General features: G+C 45.6%; 1 protein-coding gene across 1 annotated transcript in view; it reads right to left on the bottom strand.

Moving 5' to 3' along the window:
* Positions 1 to 20,499, bottom strand: part of LOC106573601 (midnolin) — a 30,008-nt gene extending 9,509 nt beyond the window's left edge. Inside the window, exons 1-7 of the mRNA XM_014148791.2 lie at positions 19,823 to 20,499; positions 17,113 to 17,341; positions 15,566 to 15,653; positions 15,280 to 15,342; positions 4,567 to 5,091; positions 3,245 to 3,392; positions 2,092 to 2,421 (exon numbers count right to left, since the gene is read on the bottom strand). Of these exons, the coding sequence (XP_014004266.1) occupies positions 2,092 to 2,421; positions 3,245 to 3,392; positions 4,567 to 5,091; positions 15,280 to 15,342; positions 15,566 to 15,653; positions 17,113 to 17,341; positions 19,823 to 19,898 (1,459 nt within the window). The 5' untranslated portion in view covers positions 19,899 to 20,499. The remainder of the gene's footprint in view (positions 1 to 2,091; positions 2,422 to 3,244; positions 3,393 to 4,566; positions 5,092 to 15,279; positions 15,343 to 15,565; positions 15,654 to 17,112; positions 17,342 to 19,822) is intronic.
* Between the last annotated feature and the right edge of the window lie 833 nt (positions 20,500 to 21,332).

Genomic DNA, 21,332 nt, shown 5'->3' with positions numbered 1-21,332 from the left:
GGTCCCACTGAGCACAGGAATTCAGCTAACAATTAGCCTAACACCCCCTTCTAAAGCCCTCCCCTCAGAACCTAGCCACAGGCCCTGCTTCTGGCCCTGGGCCTAACAAAGACCTGTACGCAGCAGTCACCACCACCAAAATCAGCCATGCTGCCACCCCACAACCAAAACCAGACTTTTCTAGCTAGTTAGCTAGGCTAGCTTTTCCATCTATCTCCAGATCGATGGATCTTATTCAAAGCCCTCTTCTATCCTCCCGTCTCTGCACATTAACTTGCAGTGGAAAGGGTAAAGGCTCTCTGGAGATAGCAGAGCTATGTGACATTTTCAAGAGGCTGTCTCAACCTGAGGTAACATAACACAGACATTAAAGGTCTGGGAAGGTACTAAGCAGTAAGCATAGGTTATTCCTGTAGTCCAATGGAAGCGGGCTTCTACGAAGAGTTAAGCTGTGAAGTCTTTCACCAGGTGTTGGCTGATAAGACCGTCGTCTCAGGGTTTTACCGGAACAATTAGTCATCTGCCTTCTAAAATGTTCCTCACCAAGCATTCCGAAGTCACGAAGCTAAACGGACAGACAGCTTCCGTCCATACAGAAAAGCCTCAGCTCATTAATTGATAAGCGAGTGGATTCAGCCGGTCGCAGTCTGACTCCAAAGGCATTTATTTAGCCCTTTGTTTTTTTCTGTGAAAGTACAAATGAATCTGTGGGCAGTTAGCAGAGGCCGGATATAAACAACAATCTTATGAAAGGACGTTTAATGTGTGTTGTTTTTTCTTCCTCCCACTGCCCTACAAACACAATGTGCATTCTTTCAATTTTTTTTTTCATAAATCTATCTATTTAAAGTCAAGAGTGAACACAAGCCGCCATTGATGGTGTCCTGGGCTGGACGAGACCAGAGAGAGATGTATTTTACAGATGAGGCTAGTTTTGGACAGCGACTGAGGAAGCAGTGGAACGGCCCATTCACGGGAGAGACGGGGGGGAGAGTGGGACAAAGGAAGAGAGAAAAAGCATGGGATGACGGCTGAGTGGAGGAGTGGAAGAGGGGTAGTGGTGAGGGAAGGGGGCTTCCTGGGTTAAGAAAATAAGCATGTATTATTCAACTGTGCAGAACTTTTTTAAGGGGCTCAATGGGTACTGCAGAGTTCCCTGGATGTTCGGTGAACTTTCGGTCCGTGCTTCGATTAAGTGCTCCATTCTATCGCAATGCCCAGTTACAATACAAGTGCTGATGTCAGTCCTTGTCTACCATGGAACTCATGGTTTCTTTCAAACAAAGAGACCACATAAAACTTTAATCAGAGCCATTCAAAGATCCTCCTCCACTATTCATCTCTACTCAACATGCAACAAGAGCAGACTCATGGAAGAACAGTTCAATTTCCTCTGGTAAGGTTTAAACAAGCAGAGCGTGGACAATGCGCTTCAGCACTAAGACTACCTGACACATGCCTGTGAATGTTATCAGTGGTGAGGATCTGTCCTAGCCTCTGTGTGGAGGGCGGTAATCCCCAGTCCGGCCTATCCCCTCAGCCCAGAGACAAAGAGAAGTCTTTTGCTGCGGCTGGGTCTGCCTGACAACTGAGCCTGATGGAACAGCCCAAGAGGAGCTTCTCCTTCCCCCGTACTCCTCCTCTACTCCGCTCTTCCAACCTCTGCATTCCCTTTATTTCTCTTTCCTTTTGAGCAAGGTTCTGAAAAGTCATTCTGAGAGTTGAAAGAAAAAGCTTGTTTATCATAATTGTGTTTATCAGAACTGGCATCTGATCCAATTGTCTTATCGAGTCCAGAAAAACATGTGGGTATAATAAGTTGAACAGCATTTGAACAGAAACACAACAGCAGAAACAAAGCCGTTGACGAATCCTCTTATGGGCTCTACAACAGACCAGCGGCTCATCTAAATTCCTTAACAAGCTCTTGACTAGAGTCCTTTCAATCACTCTCATCCACAACAACAACATCTGTTGCTCTGCTGCAAGGGGGCTCAAAGACAGTGAAGGGCCTTTTGTGTGTGTGTGTGTGTGTGTGTGTGTGTGTGTGTGTGTGTGTGTGTGTGTGTGTGTGATGTTATCAATGCTCACCAGGGGGCTTGCACATGCGGATCTGGCTCTGGCACTGCACCAGCGGGTGGAGGGGGGATGAGATGGGGTTTCTGGCGGGCACCGAGGTAGCTTTGGCAGAGATGCCGGCGATGCCAGCGGTGGTGGCTGGGGGCGAAGGAGGGGGTGAGGGCGGCGTGGAGGCGGGGGAGGGCGAGCCACACTGGGTCTGGTAGCGGAGCTGGGTGAGGGAGGGGGGCACGCCCTGGTAGTGGCGCGTGGCACTCAGGAGGTCGTTGAGGATCTGCAGGATGGTGCCGATGTCTCGCCTGGGCCGCCCAGTGCTGTCCTGACAGTTAGGATGCAAAGTGCCTGAGGGAGAAAAGGAGACAGAGAGAAAAAGAGAGAGAGAAAAGAGAGATGGAGAAAGTGTTACAAACCACTACAACTCCCCTCAGCTCCAATCTAACCACAGATAAACCCCCCCACCCAGACCCAGTAGGACACAGCAGTAATCTGAGCCGCTGACAGAGTGCTATGCCATAGTGTTAGAGTTAAAGCCTTAGTGTACCGTAATTTCCGGACTATTGGGCGCACCTGAATATAAGCCGCACCCACTGAATTAAAAAAAATATATATTATTTTGAACATAAATAAGCCGCAGATGTCTATAAGCCGCAGGTGCCTACCGGTACATTGAAACAAATGAACTTTACACAGGCTTTAACGAAACACAGCTTGTAACAACAAAAAATTTGCAGTAAGCTTTAGTTGTCTTTTTGCACTGAGTCAATTCCTCACGCTGCTGTTTCCAACGTCTTATCATCGACTCATTAAGACCAAGCTCCCGTGCAGCAGCTCTGTTTCCTTTTCCAACAGCCAGATCAATCGCCTTCAACTTGAAAGCTGCATCATATGCATTTCTCCGTGTCTTTGCCATGATGAGGGTGACAAAATGACTACCGTAATCAGAATGATGGGAAGTTTGAGAGCGCTCGATTTAATCTAAACAGTAAACAAAAAAGTTGTTTGACCTTAACCCGTTTGGCAATGAAATTAAACGGAAAAAAATGTGAAAGCGGGAAAAATCCATATATTAGCCGCATCATTGTTTAAGCCGCGACGTTCAAAGCGTGGGAAAAAAGTTGCTGCTTATAGTCCGGAAATTACGGTAATGCTATTTGCCCTCACTCACCTGAAAAAGTCCCTGAGAAGACCCCAGGAGCGTGGTTGACGAAGCTTTCGATGATGGCACCTGGTTTACGGGAGGAGGAGGAGGAGGAGGAAGAGGAGGAGTGCACTGAAGCACTAGTGTCGTTGCTGGGGCTCTTAGCACAGTTAGCCTGTAGAGGAGAGGAGACGTCGGTCTAACGTTAGAGATAAACCTTCAACAAACCAACACTCTCCCTGCAGTGAGTGATAAGAAATATACAGCCACTCGACAGTAGTTTTTAGTAGTTGCATTATGACCATGAGATGCATGTATGCAATACGTGGTCATGTAAGACACACATGGAACATGCTACTGAAATAGAACTGTTTATCACAAGAGATGAGGTGGCAGTGACTTGAACCCGGTGTTGTAACATTCATGTTATAATTAAGCAATAATGCCCGAGAAGGTGCAGTATATATATATTTTTTTTTTGGGGGGGGCAATATACCAGAGCTAAGGGCTGTTCTTATGCACGACGCAACGTCACAAACCCCCGAGGTGCCTTATTGCTATTATAAACTGGTTACCAACGTAATTAGAGCAGTACAACTAAACATTTTGTCATACCCGTGGTAAATGGTCTGATATACCATGCCTTTCAGCCAATCAGAATTCAGGCCTCAAACCACCCAGTTTATAACAGCCATGTTGTAACAGCGAGTGATGTTGTAAGTAACCCTAATGTAAACCATGTCGTTCCTCGTATAGGGAAGCATAAGACTCAGAAGAAACTGAGTCCTGGGAGCTCCTTTTACTGTCCCTGACAACAGACCTATCTGTTACCTGCCCTGCTCGGCTCTGTGAACTCAAAACCTACAGGAGGAACAGGGGGAGCGAAAAGGGGAGTAGGGGGACATTTCAGAGTGAAGAACTTTCTTTTTTCATTGATCTATGTGGCCTCTAAACTACACCAACCCATATCTGGTTTTGTTTCTGAAAACTCATAGAGTTGACTTCAGGCGAAGAGAGAGAGAGAAGAAAATAACAACCAAGTTGGTGGAAATCAGCTGTCATTAGAGTGACAGATAGCTCCTAGCTCCAGGCTGCAGTGAGAGAGGCCTGCTGACCAGCGAGACGGCTAATGATCAACAAGACAACAACCTACAAAGACTAACTCATTAACTCCTCTCCCTCTATCTTCCCTCTCTTTCTTTCATCCTTTCGTCTCTCCTGGTCTCTGGCGAGGTAATAATAGTGTGTGCTATGTCCTGGCCCGCCTTTGTGTAAGCGTGGTATGCACTGAGTAATACAGTGCTATAAAGCAGTAGGTAGGTTGATTGGTTGGTTGGTGGGGGTCTTACCTCAGGACAGGGGGCTGCAGTGGGGGTGCTCTGGGGGTCGGAAGCGGGGCTGGGCCGACCCGGGGAGGCCTGGTGGGAGCGACTAAACAGACTGCCGGGCAGCTGGGAGGGACGAGGAGCAGGAGGAGGAGGGGTGCTGCAGTGACTTGAGGGGGCGGAAGAGGAAGAGGGGTACATGGGAGGAGAGGGCTGGTGTGAAGGGGCAGGGGGAAAGGCCGCTGTGCTGGTAGAGGGGAAGGGCACTGGGTGGGCCTGGGACTGGTTAGGATGGGGGCGGGAGTGGGGGTGAGAGTGGTGGTGGTGGGGGGTGGGGGCGCGGGGGTGATGCCCGCTGCTGAACCCTCCAGACGCGCCTGTGGCCTGTCCCATGGTGCCCTCTGTTCCCCCGCGGGCGATGAGCTGCCTGTGCTGTAAGTGCTGCCCTCCAGACTGCTGGGCAGCCAACTGCAGCTGGACAAACATCATGTGATCACCTACTCGCAGCGCCAGGGTCAGAGGAGAGCGGCCAGACAGGAAGTCACTGACCTGGAGACAGGAAGAGGAGGAGTTGAGTCACCTAGTTCATGGACTATAGACTACAAAAACTCATTATATATTGAATGCTTATGCAACATACATTAAATGCATACTAACTACATGTTTAATATACCAGAAATAGGTAGGTCTATACACACCAAGAGAAGGTCTGTTAGCTCTACATCATTGTTTTCCAGGCTTGGGGCTTTGTTAATGAGTTTAACAAAAGCACATGTATGGATGTGAAAGCAGAAAGACAGAACAGTGCATTGAGCTGCATTGAATTGCCCCAGCTGAGAGGCTGGTACGCCAGACTATCCCATCCTGTAATCAATCACTGCCCTGGACACAAACACTGGGCTATTAACATTTGCTGGGGGGGGATGAAAGGAGCTATTGGAAAACTCACAGAACACACACACACACACACACACGCACGCATCTAAACACACATAATCAAGCACGCACACTGGTGCACACATATACACCATGCCCACCCACTCCTGTTTCCAATGCCCCTATAGTCCAGAGTCTGAACCTCGTTCCCAGACATACAAAGGCCACCCTTCTGTTTGGCCCCCGGCCTGAAAAATCAGAACTTCGATACAGGATGCAGCGTAGACCCACTCGCCCCACAGCCTCACACACTCATAATACCCGATTGTTCGGTGGTCTGCGGCAGATCTTGAAGGGCTGCCCATTTTAGGAGCACGAGAATGGGCCCCGGAGCCAAGAATGGAGGCCCTGACCCACTCACTCCAGGCCACACCACAGAGAGCGTTGTCACGACTTGGCCGTAGGACACATTAGTGCCACACTGCTCCTACAATCTCCCTGTTGTCTCACCCTTCCAGGGACCTTGTTACTGCTCTGGTGAAGGGAGAGCATTGACGGGTCAGAGAGTTCATCTCCCCCAGGACACTGAGGTAATGACGTCTCAGGCTCTCCCCAAATAGGAACGGGAGTACAAGAGGCTCTCAGCACTAACACAATGTAACGCTTATTTTCTGTAAGACTTCAACTCAAGAGGGAGGGAGGAGAGTGCGAGAGAGAGAGAAAGACAGAGAGGGGGGAGAGAGCGAGAGAAAGACGAGAGAGAAAGACAAGAAAGAGAGAGGGGAGAGAAAGACGACAAAGTTGAGAAAAAGAAAGCGAGAGAGAGAGAGGAGAGAAAAAGCACAGAGAACAGAAAGAGCGCTCCCTCCAGACCCATATGCCTTTGGAGGGTGCTTGTGTGTGTTGACCTGTTGTTAACCCTCTGAATCACCAGGCTCTGCCCTCCATCATTTTCCTCTTTCTTCAGCTTATTTATTTTTCTATCGACCGCCGGCTATCTGCAGCCACGGTGACCTTTGCACATTGGTATTGACACACAGCGGAGGAGAGGAGCAAAGGAGGGGGAGGGAGGAGGAGGGACGTCACCCAACACAACACCTCTATCTCCCAGCATCTCACAATGAGCCAACACGTAGGAATATACATGCATGATTGTTCACTAGTCCTAATCACATGTCATGTTAATATAGTGGGTGTTTCTCAATATGCATACTACCGTGCTCCAAACTCTCATGCTCCGAGTATATTCTCCGAGGACATTCTCTTGAGTACATTCTTGCGAGGAGGAGTGTGGAGAACGCATAAAACATTACATTTGAGAAGCACTTGCACTCACCCTAACATATTACCTCACACTGCCCTAACATATTACCTCACACTGCATCTCCCCATTCACTGAACCTTCTTCCAGCCAGGACAATTGCAAAAATAGCGACAAATCAAGATATACACAAAGCAAACCTTTTACTTCATAACTAGCTATATGTGAATCGTAATAATGTAGCTAACCAGATAGTTTTAGGTAATTTTTGCCTGTTAAACTAACGTTATGCAAGGCAGATGCCAATTCTTTGTGGGTAGTAGGCTAGCTAACAACTCTTTGTGGCTATCTGGCTAGCTAACAGTAGAAGCTAGCCAGTTAGCCCTATTGACTTACATTGGGCTTGTGATCTATGCACACTACAGTGGGTATTGTAAGCAGGTAAACATGCCAAAATTAACACAGCATGTATTTATTCATGTATCGATATAAATTATGTAGTCAGGCAACATATGAGACGTAAATAGGCAACATTTGATTCCGAAGTTGGAGTGTATTTTCTCTCACTTCAGCTCAAATAATGGCCGACATCGATAACAAGAAATGTTGCATCAATGCATGCTTCAAAATATGTACAAACGGAGTACGCATTTGAGAAGTTCCCTCTGTGCTCCATTTCACGTACTACACCCAGGGACCGACTATGATGGTGACGATGACTAATAAAGCATAATGGTGCTGTTCTTAGTAAGGGCAGGCATGGGAAAGCAGAGGACAAGCACGAGGTGAGATGGCTCTAGTAAACTCCTCACACAAAGGTCACCTGTGAGTCAACCAAGGGGGGGCAGGGAGAAAAGAGAGGGAGGGAGGCGAGGGGGATGGAACAGAAGGAGGGGGTAGTTGATTGTATCCCTGACTGACAGCTGTCAGGAGAATGAGTAGGCAGTTTGCAAAACCCCATCACACACACAAAAGACAACGAGAAACACACACACACACACACACACACACACACACACACACACACACACACACACACACACACACACACACACACACACACACACACACACACACACACACACACACACACACACACACACACACACACACACACACACCTTGAGGGAGTCAGAGCGCTGTGTTTGATCTGGGTGGAGAAGAGAGAGGGGGATGACACATCAGTGTGGCTTTGCTGAGAGAGAGGAGAGAGAACGAGCGAGAGAGAGGAAGAGCGAGGCATTCCATCTCCCTTTAAAGACTAGTGTGGATTATTCAACAAACACCAAGCTGAGATTCATGATGCGTTCATACTGAGCTCCCAACCCCACATGGCAGACCTCAACTTAGACCGTCATATATGCAAGCTCCGCCTCTTGTTTTCTCTCTCTTTACATCTCACTCCCTTGGTACATTTGTCACTCCTGGCCCTGGCATCTCAGTCGTTGACTCATAAAGCCAAGTCTGATTCTGAAGTTTTCACCCAAACCCCAAGAATGAGTATGTGTGTCACACACACACACACACACACACACCACAATGTTCCCATTAGGTAATAACTGAAAAGGCCACAAGCCCACATAAACAAAAGCATTTAGCCACTTAAGCAATGGCTCCAGAACTCTCAGCCTGCCCTTTAAAAACGCTCACTGTCAGGTCTTTGTGGTCCATGCCTTATTTTCCCACCAGAAATAAATGAGGAACCCAAATAAGACCCTGGGCTCGGAATTCCAGCCTGGGCCTGATCAGTCTTTCCGCAACCTCACCTCAGATTGAAAGGGGAAGACAGGACGGGAAATGGGACAGGTTGCAGCTCTGAGCCCGGGGGTGGAGCCAGAGGCTGTGGACTGGAACACCTGAAATAGGTCAGTCTTCGGAGAGATGGGAGGTAACACTAACAGTTAACTGCCAGTGGGTACATGTTGCAGGAGAGGCTGTTCAAACCATCATGTTAAAACATCCATGTCTTAGATAGCGTATCACTACCAAGAAAACCTGTCCGTACACGACTTCTGCTCTCCCGAGACAAGTCAGTATTACATTGATGTCAGGAACAAAAAAATATAGGACTTCTAGAACAAAGCAGACAAAGAGCCTCTCTCAGAATCTTTGAGCCTTTAACCTCCTTCCTCTTTGGTGTCTTTACAAATTCCTAAGCCCTAGGAAGACAGTCGCTCCTGTCAGTCAGGACAACTCAAGTAGAGGAGAATGACAGTGAGCTAGGGCCCCAGTTTTGTTATGTTTAGACAGAAAGGAATGGCCTCCTCATTGTTCCTATTGTCCTGACGCAGCGAGAATGGTATGCGGAGCGAAGACAAACCAGTTGTCCATTTGTCTGACAAAAAGTGTACTCTGATCGGTACATTTCATAGACAGTGCTGTGATAAGTCAATGATAGCCTATCAGCTAATTGGGTGTTTGAGAAGGAACAATAGCACTATATGAACAACACCCAGTTCTCTGTTCAGTTCAACCTGACCTCCCACCATCTTGCTCTATCTGCCATTTTGTTTTGTTGTTGGGAGAGTTGCGACCGGGTGGCATTTTGTGTAGCTGTAGCAGCAGGCTTTGGTTGCTATGCAAAGAAGGGAGAATATGATAAGCAGAGACCGGGGAGGAGGGATGGATGGGGGGGATGAAGGAGAGGATATAGAAGGGGGGGTGGGGTGTCAGAGAGGTGATGATGAAATATTCAGAGAGTGTGCTTCTGGATGCTTTTCTCTTTTCTTCCTCCACCTCTGGGGCTGACCGGTTTAGTTATTGGGGTCCCTGTGGTTCAAGGAACTCATTTGCAGGCATTTTTCCTTTGCACACTAAGTGTACTGAGAGACAGGCAGAGAGAAGTGGGGAGGGAGGGAGGGAGGGAGGGAGGGAGGGAGGGAGGGAGGGAGGGAGGGAGGGAGGGAGGGAGGGAGGGAGGGAGGGAGGGAGGGAGGGAGGGAGGGAGTTGGAAACAGGACTGAGCTGACATTCATGAACAACTGAGCAGAGTTTGCATCAGAGACCAGAGAGGACAGGGATCTGTGGGAGGGTTCAAGCGAAGGAATCACCCTTCTCCTTCAGCTGCATTACAGCTGAGAAGCTCCTGGTCAACCTATCAAACAGCAAGGTGAAGGAGGGAAGGGGAGAGGTGAAATTCAGAAAGCAGCTTATTAACTCACCTATTGACCTAGATGTGTTGATCAAACTGGGAAACAATTGATACACTGTTTGTGCAGACTGGCGCTGGGTTAAGAAGCAATAACATGATTCTCAAAAGATAAGAAAAAAAATCTATGGCGCCTGCACCATGCCCCAAATCCTAAAAGCAGGCCCCATCTTCAAAAGACCCCATCATTGGAGAGATAGCCGTCTGTAATAGTGCCTGATAGGAAAGAGAAAGCAAAGAGGGCGAATGAGAAACAGAAAGCCAGCTGGCCATCAGTGAATTTGATGAACTGGGTGAAAAAAAAGCGACAGAATGGCATAATGACCAGGTTCCTGGTTCCAGCCCTCCACCCCCACTCCATCCCTCCATCCCCCCAGCCCTTTACATTACCTCTGATTCCAGTCAACCACAATGGCTTTGAAGGTTCTAAGGCAACAGACGCAAAGCAATCCACTTAAAAACTGAGTCTATTCGCTCGCCTTGCTGTATCACAGCACCTGCTGCTATTGCGAATGTGTCCCTCTCTAATACACACTCTCTCCACTCTCTGGGCGATCAAAGATGGTGCAACACCAATGCACAAGGCCTATGATTCCAACTGATGAATACATTCCGACCGAGTCTCTGTGATAAGAGGGGGAGAGAGAGAGAGAACGAGGGCCAGGCTTAACCACATGCTGGCTACAACAGGACAGAGAAATGAAAGGAGTGTAGATGAATAAAACAACATTTGGAGTAGATTGAAAGCCCATTTGTTATTTTTCCACAGCACTGAGATGTGGTAGCCGGTACGGTTTGTGTGTATTCTTTGCACACAGGGAGATGGGCTATCTGGGCTATCGGTTTTATCTAACAAGATATTCATGGCCTCCACCGCCTCCCAGACACTAGCCCAGTCAGTCACGATCACCATGCTGCAGGAGCACTTGAAGCACAAAGGTGGCCAGCCGATGAAAAACAATGATCGTCACGACATAATACACACACTACAGTATATTTTCACTGGATACACGCTCAAGAGCTCTTTCGCTCTTACTGTCTCCCACATACAGGAACACACACACAAACAAACAAACAAAATGCACACACACACACACACACAATAGGACAAAGAAAATATCAGCAAATCCATCTCCCCCATTTCTCAAACACACCTTGACACCCCTCCTCTATGTGCCTGTCTGAATCACAAAGAGATTACACAGGTGCAGAAACACTCCACCAGCTTATTAATGCGTTCTCAGGCTAGGATTTATAGGGAACAAAAACAAATAGTCCCTCTTTTCAATATTGTCTTTCAATCAGTCAATATACAATTAGATTTATACATTCAGCTCCGAATGAATAGCCTTCATTTACGAGGAGAAATTACAATTTTAAAAGCAGGATTCCTGCCTGCATTTAAAAAACGTTGATTTGAAGTAGGAAGACAGCAGGCAGGTTTTATAGATGGGCTGATGCTCTCATATTGACATGGTGACTCAGTCATTTTTTAATTCCATCCACTCCCGAATCCTCAATACAATTAAAGAACAATGATTTCCAGTAGTGTCTGACTGATGAACTACCATCTTGATGAGGTGAGTATTGGGCAGGGGTCTGGAAAAATAAACATATTGACCAATTGCATTGAGCAGTATCGTACACACACACACACACAGGCACAAACAGACACATACACGTGTGCACGCATACACGCACGAGCACCTCACACACATTTTATGTTGTACTTCTAATACCTTATCTAGAAAAGAACAGTAAAATATGACTAACATGAATGGACCATATAGTTAATAGAGCTGTGACAAGACAAGGCCTTATCAGACAGAGCAACCTGCGATAGCAACGCTCCACCACACAGAACACTCCTCTACCTCCTGGTGAACTTTCCCCTCCTCCTCACCCACCCTCCTTCTGCCCATCTCCTTATCTTTGAGTCACGCCTGTCCTTCCAAACATCCTCCCTCTGTGGCTCAGAACAACCTGTACACAACACGCCGCAACACCTTAAAACGAATGGCGTGACTCAGCAAGGCCATCTATACCTCCCTCCAGCCCTGCATTCCCCCTGCCTGGCCCGGCCCGCCATGCTCCCTGGGGGAGTGCAGTGACTGGAAATGACAAGAGGGGTGACCCAGAGGTGACTCATATATTGTCAGATCCCACTATTTGCATCTGTCCGTTTTCAGACACAATAACAATGCTGGGTCTTATTCAGAGACCAGCGTTGGCTGGTGGAGGAGGGTGTTGGGAGGAGGAGGTGAGAAAACGTAGAACAGAAATGTAAGAATGTACTCCTCAGGGACATGGCCAAGACACCGCCTCCCAAAAGACAATATATGTACTTCCTCCAGGACAACATGACAATCTTCTCCTCCCTCCTATCCTTCCAGCTGGGCTATACATTGATTTTGAAATGGCCTCGTAGCACTGTTTCACTCAATGTGGAAAACAGTCATCGGGGAGACCTAAACCTAAAGCTTGACTCTGGGTCATTGTTTTGTACTGGACGGTCAGTCAGATAGGCAGGTTTTGTGGATTTGACTGGGATTTCTGCTTTAAAAGTGGAACAAAAGGGTGAGGTGGGGGAAGGGCAGTGTGTGGGGGATGGTTAGGTTAGGGGGCTTGGTTTCATACAAGCATCAATGAGCAAACACTCACTATAACATACAAAGGACTGGACAATCCTTATTTTCCAAACTAAAACATCAAGGAATAGCAGCTAATGAAGCTGACTATAAGCAGCCATGGTAAATATTACTCTTCATCGACCTAGCATATTTCTCATACACAGACATTACATCACTATACTCTGTCTGTCCAAGCTCGAGGGGCATTTTCTCATTCTTCCACCAACAGAAGAAAGCCTCTTAAATACAGTTTGCTCCACAGACAGACACAATCCCAGGCTCAGCTCAACCTAAGCCTATCTCGGGCAGACAGAGGGTGAAAACCAGCCCAGTCTTGATGGACTGTCAGGAGGTGGTGGCTTAATGCAGCTTAGATGTCAGGAGAAAATTTGCCTGGGAAGTCAAGCAGAGGAATTAAGGGAGCCAGTGCCCTTGACAGAGTCCAGCCTATTCTACCACAGTCAAAATACAGCAGGACATACAGTAGTCGACTGCAGGTGGCAGGCAGGCACTGGGCAGAGAACAAGACTTGCAAACCACAGCACAATCAAATGATAGGGCCATGGATGAGTTCCGATAATTGGCCTCCCTTTCCATAAAACACTTTCTATCCTGCTCCACGGAAGTCTGAAATAGATCTCTCCCGGGAAGCCACCCGACTGGGCAGGGTGCTGAGTACTCCTCCAGAAGCAGACTAGAACCGTTATAAGCTGGGCTTCTATGAACACACTGGACTTCCTGGCACATTACCTGATCTCCAACCCCGACTAGACCACACATATTTGGGGGGAGGGAGGAGGGTGAGGGATGGAGAAGCTTAAGCTACCAATTTTCCGAATGTTACCAGCCAGCCACTGACCTGGCTATTTTGAAATACGGGGGGTATCTGTTAACCTATCAGACACTCTAAGAGCTCAGAGCATTGATTGATTTTTGATAGCCCCCAAGTTGGAGGAGGAAGCGAATGGGAAAGCTTGTGTTGCTATTTTTTTTTTTATCTTACCCGGTATCTGTAATCTCTCCCCAATCTATATCGTCCCATTCCGCCTCATGAATTATAAAGCAGGAATCAATTCTCCCTGATAGAAACACATTAAATCAGTTTTATACTGGCATTCTTATTTTACTGGGTTTTCATTCTTGTCTGTGCATATGAGCCCATTGAATGACTCACCAGGCAATAGTTCAACCAGCTCACATTCTTACAGTAAAGTCTTGGAGACAAGAGGCGCGCTTGATGAAGAAGGAAGTCATACCAAAGTGACTCAAAATGACTATAGGTCTTAACTGCTGTATATGCCCTTTCCTGTTGCCTGCCTGCCCCCCTCGAGAGGAGGAGAGGCGAGGTCAATAGGCCTTGAATACAGAGCTGAGGCCAGTCAGAGTAGAGACTGTTTGAGGTTGGCACTGTTGAATTATGGGAAAGCCTTGACTAGTACAAACAGCAGTCAGTGTGGGCCGCCCAGCGAAGGCGTACCGCATGATGAGAAAGGCGTGCTTCCAGCACACCCAACTCCCACCCACCCACGCACACACACAAACACACTCACTCATCTGTCGTCACCGCTGTGCTGTGCGCAGGCAGGCTAGGCGCTGAGCTCACACAAACACTAACGCCAGGATTTCCAGTGAAAAATATCAGCGGGAGAGAAGCCACACTGAGGTTTTGACTTGCTACTATGCGTTTTACCAGTATGTGTTTTCTGTCCTCAAACTTCATTATCTTGACGTTAGTAGGGAAGTAAAACTTGCTACTTCAATAACACATTCACACAACCCCCAAATATAGGTGTGCTACTGGTCCATTTTATGACAAGGTCTTAACTAACATTAGTAACATATTTTTACTGCAACTATGTGCATCACAGACTTAACACACCTGGAGTCAGTCAGCTGCTGAGACAGTACGTCATCGCTGTTGTCAGTGCCATGGACTCTCTCATCCGCTCTGAGGTTGAGGAGGTCAGATCAGACCTGATCCCTTTACTTTCACTTTTTATCATGTCAGTGACTCACACCAAACCACTGACTCATATTCTTACTGTATTTCAACAGTTCCACAAAGGTACATCAAGTTCACGGGCACTATGTACTCATGCATGCATTCTATGCTTCCAGGAACTATAGGACACTGTTGATCGAAACGCACATCTGTCAGTTTAATCTCTGTTTATGAGTTGAGTCTATCTGTGTTGGCTTCGTGGAGGCAGCTCTCTATGGTGAGGGGAGAGCCAGCCAGGGCTCTGCACGAATGGGGGTTTGACTGAACTCTCAATCAGGCCCATGTTGGGTTGGATTTGCCTGGGCTTGCCTCCACACACACACACACACACACACACACACACACACACACACACACACACACACACACACACACACACACACACACACACACACACACACACACACACACACACACACACACACACACACACACACACACACACACACACACACACACACACACACGAAGTTGCCAGGAGACCAGAGGGTGTTGGTTATAATATCCACAGTGCCCAGTTTGCTTGTTTAAGAGGCTAACATTAAACATAGAACGAGCCTTGTGTTCATCAGCAACCTCACTCTTATCTTAGCTCTTCTCTAAACTATTTTTGACTGCTCCAGCTTGACATGCAAACAGATCTCATTCACTTTAAAACATCATTCTCCATGTTTTTCCAGGGGCAACCTGTTTAAGTTTCACATTAAACCAGGTGTATTTCAAATCAATGATTTAATCATTGTATGATCTCTAAAGCAGGTATACTAAATGATCTATTAATGAAGGCCACTTAAATAAAATGAGTTGAAAGAGTTCTTACCTGAGTTTCTGTTAAACTCTCCAAAGCTTGCATCACTGACTGTTCTGGTCTTGATGCTTGAGACTTCAAAGAAAGGACAAGGAGAAAAACATGATTTACTTGTAAGCCTAGTAGACAAAGGAGACAGACTTGTGCATTCAAAGATAGGAAGGAGATGAGATCAACACAGACTTAATTACCTACATTAACCTGTCTGATATTAATAACACTTTTATTATCTTGAGGCCAAAAACCCACCTGGGTTTATAGTACAACACACACTGTTAAGGTGTCTGATTATCCTTACCATTAAGCCTGCTTCAACTGTAGGTACAAGTGTTAACTTGCTCCCATCAGATATCCCTAGGTCCTGGAGTTTTCCTGAACTCAGACGCCTGAGGGGGAGAAAAAACACCATATTAGTTTACAGCCAAACTGATATTTTAACTGACTAACTCCTACATTTAGGAACACTTCCGCCTATTTACTGGATAGACATTTCATTTGTCATTCTGAGTGGTCCTTTTCAGGACCTCATCAAGTCAACAAAAAAAAGAAGTGGAAAAAAGTGAATGTCATGTTCAGGTTGATGAATGATAATGTAACCACACAGACCACTAGCATTGTCACTTTAATGTCACTCTTCTTAACCGTGACAGTAGGCTAGTGGAAGCGTTGCTTTGTGAAAAGCCTATCCTACTGTACTGTACAGTGTGAACTAAATGTCACCTCCAGCTGAACAAAGGGAGTCAGCAGCGCCGAAATTCAGCTATTTGGAGAGATGATTAAAAAAGGTACTCGGTTTTAGGGGATGATTTGATTTGGAGGCGATTATTCTAGGGGGATGTGGGATGGTTGTTATTTAAAAGAAAAACACTGCGACAGGGCGATTTGCATCAAATGACAAAGACCTCCTTTATCATACCACAGCTCTTACATTGTCATTTAACGCACGAAAATCTGACTCAATTGAAAACCGACTAAAACAGTTTCAGTTCTCTTTAAATAAAAAAAATGTGCAACACACGATTGTAAAGCGTTGTTAAACTATCGTCATATACTCAAGAGCTCCCCTTTTCAAAATGGCAATTATGTTCTCTCCATTCATTTGGGATTGTCTCCAGGGGGTTTCCTCGTAATAAAACGTGAGCAGAAAACAGTGAATATACGTTCGCTGGTATGCAAGGTGATTGTAGAAAGTTGTGAGTAACAATATATCATGAAAATTGAGAAATTAAATGGATGCCTTGCGTTCGTCTTCACCTAACCTTCACATAACACTAACCATGGAATACAATGGCGCACCCCACTTGCGTATCGATAGCGTCAATTAGATTCTAAACCCAAAGCCTCAGCATAATTGTGTATTTATTTAATATCAAATACAACGGTCAGACGGTAGCGATATAAATTAAGTAAACATGCACCATTGCTCGTATGCATTTCATTCAGCAAATGCATAAATCTTAGCTATTAATAACTTGTCAAATATATTTAATCAGTAATGGTATTTATAATGAACGCTGAAGGAATCAATACAAGTATGCCCCACAAGTTCCTCATCAATAGGCTACTGCTCCAAACCGTGACTGACCCGTTTGCGTTTCCATGCCTAATTCCAATACTGGTAGCACTGGCCAATATCGTCTTCCCTTGAATATAGTGCTGATACCCAACCTATGCAATTCTTGATCTCCACAATGTTCTACCGTTTAAATAAATGCAAAATATTCCTGTATACATCAGAGATTTGAACATAGAAAATACTATATCATGTATACATACATACATACATACATACATACATACATACGTATGCAGATATACTGACGTTTATAGATGTAGTCTACTCACGTTTCTTTATGTAGAAGGGCGAGTCTTTCTTTTGGTACTTTGAGTCTCTGAGAAAGTCTTCTCTTCAGTCCTTCCACAGTCTCCTCCAGGGGAAGAGCGAGCTCGAAGCGTGTGCCGGTTGTGGAATGGATATACAAATTCATGGAGGGTTCACTCGGTACGGCCTCGCAGGACGGAGCCCCGCGGCTGGTGCAGCTCCGGGCGCTAGGATGTTGGTCCATTCGATAGCCTGTTGTCAGGGGGGAGACAATGCAAGTTGAACGGGGTTGGAGAGAAAGAGCCGACCCTTTACGCAGTGTCCCTTGTTGTCAGAGAGAGAAACTGCTTGCATTCAAAAGAGAGAAAGAGGCTCTCTCTCTCTCTTGGTGCCTTTCTTTCTCTGTATGCCGAGAGGTTGAATAAACCCGAGTCCTCGCTCTTCTGATACGACCATGAGAATATTCCCTTTCTCATATAGAGAAAGGCTTTATAGCGCTTTTCTTGTGTATGCAACTTGCTCAAGAGAGGTTCCAACGACTACTCCAAATGTCCCAGGTTTTTAAACGCTTCAGAAGTGAATGAATGCCAAGCAGCAATACAAGTATTTGTTTCACAGGGAATATGCCACGGACAATCAACTACGAAAATAACTATTGCCTTTCTGAGAGAAAATGCGCAACACAGGCTATAGCTTTCTGTCCTTATTATTGTTTTAAATGCATGGGACTGAAAGCTGCCTTGAAGCCAAATACAAGACCTACAGAATGCAAAAGCCTCGTTAGATTAATACTGTATAGCTATCCACTGTGCACCCATGACCACAGCAGCTCGAATGAAAAATCGACAATGAACATTGTCTCAAAGTAGCTCACTTCCACAACGATAAAAAAAATACTCTCACAGTCCGCAGACATTCTACCCAATCACAAGAGAAGTTCTCGAAGACGCTGTTGATCTAAGCCAATGGCAAAAGTAGATTTACACCCACGTGGCGAACAGAGGCCTCCCATTTTCTCTCCCACACCATTTTGTCACAAATAACCAATCGGCTTGAAGGGGGCCAGGCCTTGGCGCGTCAAGCAATAGGATCGTTCCAGCACTCAGGCAACTTTAGCCATTCATAATATATTAGTCACAGAAGATAGCTCTATATGTGGTGGAATTTCAAATCCAATACCGAAGACTGCTGTAATGAAAACATCCTACCTCATATTCTTACATAGATAATGTATGTGGGTAGGCCTTTCAATTTAGGACTATGTTTTATTCTAGGTTATGCAGGCTACAATGGCAACAATGCACGTAGGTTGCACAATGCACTTAAATTGCCACATTGTCCATTTCCTATAAGTATGTCACGAAATGTACTATACATTGTTGCGCAACTTCAGGTTACACACGTTGGGTATCGTCGTCATTACTAATAGTACAGTGCTGACGTCATCTCCTTCCTTCATCTGGCTGCATCCAAAACCATTAAAGTAATCGCGCACAGTATGCAAATTACGCATTAGATGGGGTATTCCCTTCAGGAAGTGCGGTTCTTCATCAGCTCTTTGAGATGTTCTCGGGATAGAATGTACACTGGAGATATACAGGGTTCGGTTCCTACATCATGCAATTCCTACAATCAAATCAGCTTTACAAGAAAAAGAGGCAATATTGACTACTCACTTCGACAGCACATTCTGTGCGTAATTGCGCATTGCCAACTGCTGTGAAACTATCCCCATGTTTATCCACTGACTTCTCTGAATGCACATACTATTTCTTCTGCAACATAAACTCACATACCCTACTTGTCAACCCCTAAATATCACAGACATCAGGTTACTTAAGATAAGAGTATTCTCCAACCCCAGTTTAAAGCCGATCCTGAAAAAGCTAACTTTGACCGAGTCATGGGCTACTACATAGCTTTAAGAGAAAAGTTTAAAACGGGCCGCTTTAACTACTGTAAAAATCGTAGCCTACATAGTAAAGTGCGAAATATGTATTCTATGTAGAGCAAATGTTAAGAGTTTACTCTAGGAGCTTGATAAAAACAAGATACTCGCTCGCCATCCAGTGGTCAATGGAGGCACTTGGGGAGCCTTAACTTGTCTATTTGTTGTTGAAGGTGTTTATAACACATTTCGAATGAATAGTAGGCTAGTCTACCGGCAATTTCCCTCTGAGTACAGCTGCAGCTGACTGTAAGGTCAGTCTGGATAATGATATAATATCACAGACTCTGCACTTCGCATCTATATAGGAGGTAGGCTAGGCGGTGGGCTAGGCTGTGTGGTCGGCTTATAATTGCATAACATATGGATGCGAGCTGTCATCAGCTGTCCTATAGGTCAATACAAACCACCACATTCACTGTCTGCAGATAACACCAATTCCATTGCCAATATCAATTTCATTATTAAGTCAATTGGCTACATGTAGATGCATAATTTAGAAACTCTTAGAAGTTGGCAGAACTCCATTTGAATGCAATGCATGTAACCAAAACAAACGGTGAGACAATGTATCAATGTCCGCTATCAAATAGGTGCCCCAGGTGGCCTTTTAGAAACATAACAAAGATAAGAGTTACATGTCCAAATCTAACCCACGCAAATTTCTAACCTTTATTCAAAGGTAGGCTATTAAAACTTTAGAATCATCAATGTACATAGTTATCAAATATTCACTAAGACTACTCTTAGGTTTGACATGAGTCCAACGTTTGAATGTAACTTACCAATTATTGTGGCGAGAACTTTAAAGCTTTGCGATAAAGCTTGGGTTTTTCCAACACGTTTCCCCAGCTTTGGCATGTAAATCTTCCCAAACTATGAGAAAGACTGAAGTAGGCTATATCCACATAGGTCAGTAGACTATCCTATCCACTGTGACAGTAAATTCGCAGACAAATGTGTGCGTCTCGACTGTAGTAGTAATGACAGCTCTGTACTCCTCTTGCTCACTGCTTGAGTTCCAATTGTCCTAAAATGCCTGTATGACGTTTACCCACCAGTGTCTTTCGTATTACAAGTGCAATTCGGGAGGCGAGACACCTTTTAAACGAGCCCTCTCAGTTATGGGTGGAGAGTAGACTACGGTTCTTGCTGCGTCAGGATGCCATTTAAGGTAGCCACGGAATTCTTCCTCACATGAGAGTTCGTTTCCAAGATCTGCTGCCTAATTCGTTCTCCACCTTTGGAAATGTGCTTGGGCAAAGCTTTAAATCATGCACGGGATTTTTAGTGTCTGTGATTGCGCATCTATTGTAGTCTAAACAAGGGTAAGGACTTTTATCCCGAAGAACAAAAACATAAATCATATTCAACTGAGTTACGACCTTAACAAAAGGAGCGATTTCAGGAGGGGTGTAACCTTCCACTGACAACAGAAAAAAAACAGAAAAAACATCACTTGGCAACCAGTGCAGGACAACACAATGCATGGATACAGCCTACCTGAATATAAATAAAGGTTTATTTGGCAAGAGACCAGTTCTGCAGTTGATGACTTCCAGGTTGCTCCTCAAACAATGGCAATCCTATGCCAGGAATCATACCTTGACAGTTATTACACATTAATACAAGTGATTCATTGTTCATGTGATAGGCTAAGACCAAGTATTGTACATGTCAGTTTGTGTGCAAACCTATCAGTAAACCCTTACCTGAAGTCCACAAGTAGATGTGATACAGTAAATTGCTATGTAGATTGTAATGTTACATCATAAGTAGTTATATTCATTTGTGTCGTGTGTCAGCACGGTCGCACACTTTACAAAGATGCCAATATAGTTTGAAACACAATGATTTGATAAACCCGATGCCCCTTATTTCCTTGAAGACAGGGGACACAGTCTTGTTGATGCAAGTGAGGTTGAAGTGTTTCAATGATGAACCCATACCCACAGGCAGAGACGTTGCAGAGACGCCTCTAAACGAGTCACAGTCCCAAACATCACAGCATGATGAGTCAGCTTCTCCCAGGACCAGAGAGAGGGAGTTGGGGGGTGAGAGAAAAAGAGAGAAGCGATGAGAGAGGGGGGATGAGAGACCAGCACCACACTGCTGGAGGAGTCTGAGAGATGCACTACATGACCAAAAGTATGTGGACACCTGCTCATTGAACATCTCATTCCAAAATCATGGGTATTAATATGGAGTTGGTCTGCCCTTTGCTGCTATAACAGCTTCCACTCTTCTGGGAAGGCTTTCCACTAGAAGTTGGAACATTACTGCGGGGACTTGCTT

The sequence above is a fragment of the Salmo salar genome, chromosome ssa16 (assembly GCF_905237065.1).
Source record: "Salmo salar chromosome ssa16, Ssal_v3.1, whole genome shotgun sequence".
NCBI lineage: Eukaryota > Metazoa > Chordata > Actinopteri > Salmoniformes > Salmonidae > Salmo > Salmo salar.
This window is presented reverse-complemented; position numbering and strand designations above follow the sequence as displayed.